The sequence below is a fragment of the Salvia splendens genome, chromosome 5, assembly GCF_004379255.2.
Source record: "Salvia splendens isolate huo1 chromosome 5, SspV2, whole genome shotgun sequence".
NCBI lineage: Eukaryota > Viridiplantae > Streptophyta > Magnoliopsida > Lamiales > Lamiaceae > Salvia > Salvia splendens.
In genome coordinates, this window is record NC_056036.1 from 7,100,789 (window position 1) to 7,110,242 (window position 9,454).

The window sequence follows — 9,454 nt, forward strand, 5'->3', positions numbered from 1 at the left end:
CTAGTATGTTTTCTTACGCTAAACATATTATCTTATGGAGTGCTATCATTTTTAAATCAGTATGATCAACTTTAGTAAGTATAAAATTAATTATAAAGAAAACATCGTTACCACTTTAGTCAATTTTATAAAGTAATTAATATTTAAACTAAAATAATTAATTATAATGGAAAGTCTTCTTACTATAGCCAACTAAGTCAATTTTATAAATTTATTAATGTAGTACTGAGTACATAGACATATATATATATATGTATGCAATAGTTGTCATTTTTTTCTTATGCTAAATACTTCATCTCATACTGTCATTTAAAGATGTTTTTCATTAAATATTTTATTAAACTTACTATTGTTAATAAATGAATCTAATACTACTAGCACATATCACCGTACTGCCGGCCCGTCTTACCATATATGCCTTCTAGTGCTGCTTCTCGAGCCCGATAAGCTGTCATCCTACTTAGCAGAACACCGAACTGCTCATCTACACATTGGCGTATCGCTTGTATTGGAATATGTGGATTCGCTTTGATCTTCTCCATGAATTGTTCACCCAACCACTTTGCACTAATCCACTTATTCTTTTGTACCTCAGTGCATGTATGAGCATGCTCTTTGTGTACCTTCTTCAATATGTAGTCTTCGGTGTTGTATGCACTATTCTTAGCCAAAGAAACAAACCATTTGCATCCATTTCCCTTGCATCTAGCCCTCAATTTAGTCTTGTCATTCCTGTGTAGTTCCACTGGTCTCCTCGAAATAACTGCATACTGGCGGAGCACATCGCGGAAGAAGTTTCGGCTTTTAAATACATCCCCTACATTCCAGGTAGGACATTCTCCAGTGAACGTGAATATGGCGTATAATGCTAAGTTCTCATCTCTTTCCTCATCAGAAGCCGAGTTATCCTGTAGTGGACATTGCAAATAATCTTGCAGAAGTTCTGCCTCATAAGGATCAACAATTTGCATCGCCTCTGCTGGCCTTCTTCCTTGTTTCTTTTGTTTCTGTTGTCGGGTTGTACCCTCACAAACTTGAGTGGCGGATGTCTCTTCTTGGTTACCTACACCTCTCTCTGGGAGATCATGGAATTCTTCACCATCACAAACTTCATTTTCAACAACTTCAAGAACCGATTCCCCATCTAGATTACCTTCACACGCTTCATTCACAGACGCCCATCCACCACATCCACTTGGAATTTGATTTTCTTGCTGAAAAATGTCATCAAAGTATGACGAGAACAGCTGCTCATCACGGCACATCTCGTACAAAGAAATAAATTCGTCCACCTCATCATCAACGTCATCATTGCGTAAAGGGCAGTCTGTAAAAAGTTCATCCAGACATGGTATATAGACATCCTTTTGTAGAACAGCTATTCCTTTCCCATTATCACGTGGTGTTGGACATGCTCGAGCATCCGTAGTCTGCACATGTCATCAATGACAATGAAAGCTTAATAAAACAAAAATATTTATAGAAAACATCCTAAGTAGAAATAGCATTATTATCATGTCTACATATGTCCACTTACCTCATTATCATGCTCTATACCCACTGTGCTACCTCCGTCGCAGTGTATAGCATCACCATGTACAATATCACATTGTACAACACCACCTTGTGCAATATCACCATCCATCATAGTCTGTACAAATCATCCATCACACCTCATATGTCAAAGTACACCAAATATCTCAATTGAAGTACACAAACTATGTAGAAATATCAAAACAGATTACCTCTTTATCATGAGGCACGTCCACTGCAATACCCTCATCAACTTGTACACATGCACCCTCTGCAACCATTGCAATACCACCAACACCTCCAACACATTCTTCACTACTTACACCTGCATTCAACGCACATTCTGCATTTGCCATCCCTTTATCTACATTTAATGCACAATTAACCTGAAAATATAACATCAATGTTATGAATTTTGAATAATGTAACAAGTTGTTATGGAAAATAAAGAATGTACCTCAACCGCAACAGTTTTTGAAGCTTCGACATCCTCTCTATTGGTTTTTTCCTTATAGTCTGCAATACTTTTCACCATGTACTCTTCAAATTCAATATCCCTTTCATACCATCCAATCAACCGTCTTTCAGGTTTTCTAGGTTTACTTTGCTTTCGAGATTTCGGTTTCGGCTTACGGATCACAGGCTCGGCCTCTTCTAACTCTTCAATGACTACACCAGAAGGTACCTTCCACAACTTTTCAAACTCACGCCGTTCATCCAGCTTCTTCCGCAAAATTGCATCAGAAACAGTCACCTCTATTGCATATACGTGTACCATTTTCGTATATGTTGTTGCCACGGACAAGAACCTTGCCAAATGCATCTCATCGGTTATAAGACGCAGAGGGAGTCCCATTTCAGTCCCCTTACACTGGTCCTCATTTTTTGGATCACAATACACAAAGGCGCAAATGAGCTTCATTCCGTGCCCAAATCGACCATCATACCCGATAGGTCTAATAGTTTAAAATTATATACATTGCAATAATCCACGTAATTCAGATCGCCACTGACATACAAGTTATCCTCTTTGTGGAAAGTACCCCCATGGTGCAAGGCAATGCTAAACAATTTCGGGTTTTCAGCTGTGTTAAAAAAACCATCACTAAGGCAAATAAAATTATAAAGATTTTAAATTTATAAATACAAAATTTTCGCATGAAGCCATATCCCTAAACTCTTGCTCTCATTAGTAATTAATATAAAACATTAAAAATAGAGTGAACAAATAAAAAATAAAGACAACACAATCTAATAAGGAGTGACACCCATAATCAACAAACCGTATTCATATTCGGTGTGGAAGATATCTATGTGTGGACCACGTATCTTCCATTCCTCCTCATCATCCAAAACGATCACCTCAGGTTCGGTCGTTGCTCTGCCCTGAGAATGTGGCACGCAGCTCGGCTCCGGAACCTCTCGTTTTCTTTTATCACCACTTTTCTTCTTCGGCGACATTTCTACAACCACCGAAGCTGGAAATTTTGAAGAATTTCAAACCCTCCGACTGTGAGAAATATCAAACGGCGTTCTTCCAAACCCTTTTTTATGCAGAATGTGAGATATGAGAGATAAAGAAAACGTGAGAGTGAGCGAGACTTTCAAATTTCAACTGCAATGTTTTAGTGTAGGTGTAGCTTTACGTATGTCAATTCCAAGAGAGAGAATGAAAACCCTTCAACTTCCCTGCCTGCCGCCATATGTCTATTCCAAGAAAAAGTTGGCTGCCACATGCAGATATCAAATCACTGTAAAATGACAAAGGCACCCTTTAAGGGCTGAAGGATATAATAGTAAAAATCGTGACTAAATTTGGAATTTATGAAACTTTTTGACTGAAAATGTGATTTTCTAAACGTTGGGTACTAAAAATGTGCAAACCCCATTTTCTAGGTACTAGTTTTGTAGTTCACTCTATTTTAAAAAAACGAAAAAGCTAAAGCAAGATTCATTTTAATTTTGAATGCAAAAATAAGGAAAAATATATGTAAAAATACCCCATAAATATTTAACTTTATATGCCCACAACCTAAAATTTTATAGTAGTAGCTTTTTATAATGGGGGAAGCTCATAACTATTTACACATATATCAATTGGTTGATGAGTACGAGTATACAAAAAATTTAGTATACTTCAAATATAGTCTAAACTCCAAATTGGTTCATTTTAAAAATAATAAAATTGTGAACTGAAAACTCTTATAGACCATAGTGGCTTATTAATAGTACATGAAATTCAAGCCCTTATATTGACGTTTTCAAATTTCGAGAATTGCAGTCCAAAATTATTATTTTTGGTTCGTTAATAACCTCAATTAATAAACTCATTGTGTCAATATTCATCCCTTAATCCTAAATGCCACCGGTGGTTGAAATCTGATGATTAAATCAAACAATACACACAAATCTAAAGCATCATCAACAGCTAGGAATGAATGCAAACCTACGCCGGTCAGCCAGTCGAACCGACCAAACCGCACCGGCCAGCCGGGTCTCAGTCCAGTGTATTGATACAACGAAGCAACAAAAATGGTAAATAACCAAAGCATGCGGTGAGAAGAAATCACTGGAACCTAGCCGCAGCGTAGCTTTCGTGTGAGGGAGAGGTTCCGATGGGGGCACGAAAACGGCCCCCCGTTGAGGGGTTTCTTCTAGTCTGCAGCTCGTAGGCATATGTGGGAATGAATGGCCGCAGTAGGGTTTCTTTGGTCGAACGAGATACTAGAAACTCGATCCCGATGGAGGGTTGAGCTCAAAATCTCCAGGAATGAAAATCGGGAGCTGGTTCGAGACGGCATCCCTCTTGAATCTCGAATCTCGAGGCAAGTTGATGGGCAGCTTATCCTGTCCGTCTTTTGAGCTCGAGCCGCCTCCACCTCTCAGCCCGTCTCTGATCGGAGCACTGAGAAGAGGGCCGCCAAAGAAGATGGATTCTCCCGTGTATGTCAGCTTATCCGACTGGTGGACCGCCGGCTTAGCTAGGGGCGGTGGAGGCTCTCGAACGGGGGCAGCCAGGCGCTTATCTTGATTGCTTGTCGCTGCAGTAGTGTTTGGTAGAGCAGACGGTAAAGATGGCCTTTTTCGGGCTTCAGCTGTTGATAACGGAACGGAGACGTACCTCCCAGCTTCCTGATCCCAAACAACTGACGTTCTTTTCACGTCTCGAATGAAGGAAACTGCCGGAGCAGTCAGAGCAGTTGGAGCTGAGAGCAGGAGGGTGTCGGGACCGCTATGCCTCTGCATAATCTTTTCGTCGAAACCTGAGGAGTTAGGGAAGACCGGGTTGTTTCTAGCCGGAACAGCCGCTGCTCTAGAGGCCAGCGGCTGATCTGAGACGAGAGGGTTCAGACCGCGAGGTTGTGGAAGAGGGCTCAACGAGACGGATTCGTGAACATGACCCGGACTGCTGAAACTGCTCATGCTTTGAGTCCCGGTCTCATACTCATCCCGGCTGCCTTGACTCGGGGCAAACGAGTGCCTCCGAGGCGACAGCCTGAGATCGTTCCGCGCATCTTTGTTTCCTCCGGTGTCGGTGCTCATGCTACTTTTGATACTGCCGTTCTCGCTCGAACTTATCTCGGAATCAGGCAAACGACGACCATCAAGAGGACGCAATACAGACGACGATGCCCTTGCTTTTGCAGCCGCTTTCATTGCGTCGCTTGAGTCTAGTTTAGCAAGCTTCCACGCACTGATCCGAACTCCCTTTTTCGGCACCTTATTTCCCTTCTCACCCGATCCGTTAGCATCCGGATCAACCGTAGACGGGATCATACCAGGTCCTAACTGTGGTGCAACTTCTTCCTGATATGCATAATTCGGAATCAGAAATAGTCTTCAAACACAGCATGGGTAGAAGAAGACGAGGACGACCCTTATATAATCAAGAAAGTCACTCAATTAACATAGAAGTGTACCTGATAGTCAACAAAAACCCGAGGAGGCGTGCACCAAGCACCCTTATATTGCAGCCCCAATGAACTTCCACCACTGAAACCAGTCGTTGCAGAACCAGATGGGGAATATAAAATATCCGGGACCTCCTCGTCGACTGATGCTCCTGGAGGCACTTCGCTCATGGCCCTCATTGCCACGACATACTCATAAGTTGTAATGCCCTGTCGCAATAAAGAAACTGATTAATCACTAGACGTATCCAAAGGAGATATATGAAGAAAACGGAGACTGCATAGAGGTGAGAGTCAACCTTTCGTATTAGGATCATGTGGAAAAAGAAAAGTTCGCCCAAGGGCACACATGCCAGCAAGGACACGGCCGAACATAAAGCCTGTAAATGAATAAAACCCGAAAGGATAAGAAAGACTCCACTTTATAATCACGTATTCAGGTATTCAAACAATATATTCATGAAGGTGTTACCACAACAGTTGCAAATGGGGCACGGGAGAAACCATTTCCTAGCCGATCAACTATTTGAGCCTCCATATAATGCTTATTGGTGAAGCAACGAACTAGAACGCCAATGCCCACTCCAGCTTCAACAACAAGCTGGGGAAAGAGACAGGACAAGAGATCAGTCGCCCCGAACGTTTAGTGTCACTAACTCTATAATTCCTCGAGCCTTACCCAAACTAAACTGATGCCCATAAGTGAGATAAATGTGGCGTAGTTCTTCCGCCCTACGCAGTTATTGAGCCACTGCAAAGCATTACACAATGATGTCAGCTCCTAAACACCCAAAATTTATTTGAATCTTCCTAATCGGAAAGGAACAATGCACGAAATCAGTGGATGTACCCGACAATGATGATCGAATCCATCCACACACTTGTCACAACTTCGACAGTGCTTGCTGAATTTCCGAACCTATAAAGAAGTATGCGGTCAGTGAGAAATAATACTAATAACAGATAGAAATCTCAGAAAGAAATAATCTACCTCAGCGTTGCACAGCGTGCAAAACAAAGCATCTTCGCCTGTACCTTCCAGCTCAGCTGTTTCATCCTGTTTGCGGCAATCTTCAAGAACAAAGATTGCACAGAGAAATCCGCCGAAAAAATGGCAGAACGAACTCCTCCTCGGAGGTACCGCTTGAGTGTTGGATTTCACAGACTCAACCGAACCTTTCTTGCTAGAGTTAGCTCCAGCAAAGGAACTTCTTGAGGGAGAAGATGCACATGAATGAGTTCCATTACTACCTTCATCATATGTCCTTCTCAGACCATGTGCAATCGATTCACGCTTTTCTCTTGCCTCATTCATTAGCTCAGGGTCGAATTTATACATGATGCCGGGGTCTGCCGGGTTTATTGCAGTAGATCGAACATAAAGAATAAACACCAATATTGCCTGCACATGAAGAAAACCTTGATACAATCAGTCTTTTTTCAGTAAAAAATGCTTTATTATTATAGGTTGAAAATTGTCTTTTCCACTTCAGAATATACAACTTCTTGAAATCGGAATCTCTATTTTATTTTCATGAATAATGGCTGCCTACAACCCAACGATGCTCACGCAAAAGCCAAGAGTTTCCTTCACATTATGACAGTTAAACAAGAAACCTTCACTGTATTGACCTTGTTATTTAAGCGAAGCCTACTTTAAAGTTCAACTTTGAAATAACACACTTTTACATATTTCCATCGGAAGAGGCTCAAATAGCACCACTCATATTCTTTTGCCACTCCCTTTAAAAAAATGAACCCCTTTTAATGGCTAAAGTCACTAAGTGGAGGGATCTCTATTGTACTAATTGAAAATATGCTACCTACAATTAGCTACCTCATTTTGCTCATTCTTTTAAAATCATGAATTCCATATTTGAGACATACTCCATGCCGAGCTTTTTAACTTTTAAGTTAGTGTGGATCACTATTACTGCTGTCTAATCAGTGCCCATGATTGTAAAGGTTGGTGTAAAAATATATGTATGTGTGTGTCTGCAGATAAAGCACATACCACTGGGGAATAGATACCCATTAGAACGTACTCCCATATTCGGCCTCCAAGAAACGGAGCAAAGAAAGCATAAAATGCCACCACTAACAAGCAAAACACTGTAATAGCAACAACCTGCAAAAAGACAGATATTAAAGGCACGGTCAATGGGCTCACATCTGGAATAAGTTATAAGAATATTTGAAAAGCAACATTAATACAGAAAGTTAACACATATCCTATTATGATGAGATCCAATCGCATAACCTATAATGATAAGATGGCAGGCTTAAAGTAGCGAATCATCCAAATGTTGCTCAGATTCCTCACAATTTAATTAAACAGACCACTTGTTGCTACAATATAGCAAGATACTAATGATCATTCCTTCAACCACACTTAGAAATTACTCTCATGCAAAACATACAAGCCAATGGTAAAGCATCACCATTCTCATCGAACACAACCAAATCCACGAAATGTGATTGCACGGGCCACTAAACTTTGAAGCTAGTGATCTTGCTCTCTTACAAACTAAAATGATGTACACAAACTTGCCAATTTATTATACAGCTTAAACCAATTCAAGAAATGTAAGTACATAGATCATAACAAACCCCAACCCCAAAAAATTCCAGTTCATAACACCACCATTAAATTAGTTGTAAAATTGGCCAACACCATACAAATCAGCATCCCAGCATAAGCACATAAGATTAAAGAATCCAAAACCAAAAAAAAAAACGTGAAAACAGGAAAATGAGCTAGAACAAAAAACCTGAAAGGTGTGTGCAGGCAACTGCCATCCATGTTTTCTCACCATCACTTCCTCACCTCACCACAATAGCTGCTCTCGCCCTTTCACCTCAACCCCCAAATTGCACGCACTCCAGCGTCAACTGTGTGTCAAGGTTCCAACTTTACCCCTCCCCACACCATGAAAATCAACTTTACCCAAACGGGGTCGGCTAAAACACCTAAACTCAAGAAGCGTAAAACAAATGCAGCAAAAACAAAAAAAAATCCCAAAGAAAACCCCCAAATTACCCTCTCATTTCACCTTAAGCCGCTGTTGCTCTCCTTTTTCCTTCGACCCCCAAATTGCACGCACTCCAGTCTCCAGGGTCAACTGTGCGTCAAGATTCCTACTTTACCCCTCCCCACACCCTGAAAATCAACTTAACCCAAATGGGTTCAGCTAAAACACCCAAATCTGAGAAGAGGAAAAAATGCAGCAAAAAAAAGGCCCAGAGGGAAACCCTTGTCCCCTTTTCTCCCAATCAAAATATTCTACACAGGAATTGCACAACAGTACAAGACAAAAGTTACAAAACCACCGGAATTGGTTAAAGCTTTGTCCGCTTCCAGTGAGTTGCTGCAAGAAAAATTAAAGTAGAAACAGACAAAGGGCCGGCGGGGAGAAGTTGAAGGCCCGGTGACTATGTGTTGTGTGTGTGTTTTTGGAGTTGGTAAAGTGCAATAAAAACATTTTCCTTACATTCTTGATATAAAGGAAATGAGATTTTAATGTTGTCTTGTTGGTTAGCCCCACCATAATTTATTAGTAGTGCTCCTATTATTTTGAGTTTTTAATATTTTTTATGGGAATTACCTCAAAAAATCATAGGAAATATTAAGTGTATATTTTCATTTTCTAATATGTTATGCTTATAACTGTACTTATGAATGGCATTATTCTCAATCTCACCGGTCACGTCAATTCTTAATGGTTGCTATAATTAATGATGAATCTTAGATAAATGCCTTTTTTATTATAGGGAATCTTATGATAAATGTCAATGTGTAAATGATTATATAGTGAATAAAACAAGAATACAAGATGTGTTCCTAAGAGCATCTCCAATGCCGGCGTCAAAATCGCGACGCCGATTTTTCGCCGACGCCGGTTCTGACGCCGAATCATTAGAACCGGCGTCGGCGAAATCGGCGTGGCCATGCCGATTCGCGCGATGACGCCGGTTCCGACGCCGATCCTCACGGCACCATTGTGGGTCCC

The 9,454-nt window shown here is 40.8% G+C and overlaps 1 protein-coding gene across 1 annotated transcript; it reads right to left on the reverse strand.

Moving 5' to 3' along the window:
* Window positions 1–3,851: 3,851 nt before the first annotated feature.
* Window positions 3,852–8,942, reverse strand: LOC121804786 (probable protein S-acyltransferase 19). Its single transcript, XM_042204455.1, has 9 exons — window positions 8,216–8,942; window positions 7,459–7,572; window positions 6,436–6,846; window positions 6,295–6,363; window positions 6,124–6,195; window positions 5,917–6,045; window positions 5,744–5,824; window positions 5,454–5,654; window positions 3,852–5,340 (listed from the first exon to the last, which is right to left on the reverse strand). The coding sequence occupies exons 1-9, from the start codon at window positions 8,258–8,260 to the stop codon at window positions 4,258–4,260; spliced, it is 2,205 nt and encodes a 734-aa protein (XP_042060389.1). The 5' UTR covers window positions 8,261–8,942; the 3' UTR covers window positions 3,852–4,257.
* Between the last annotated feature and the right edge of the window lie 512 nt (window positions 8,943–9,454).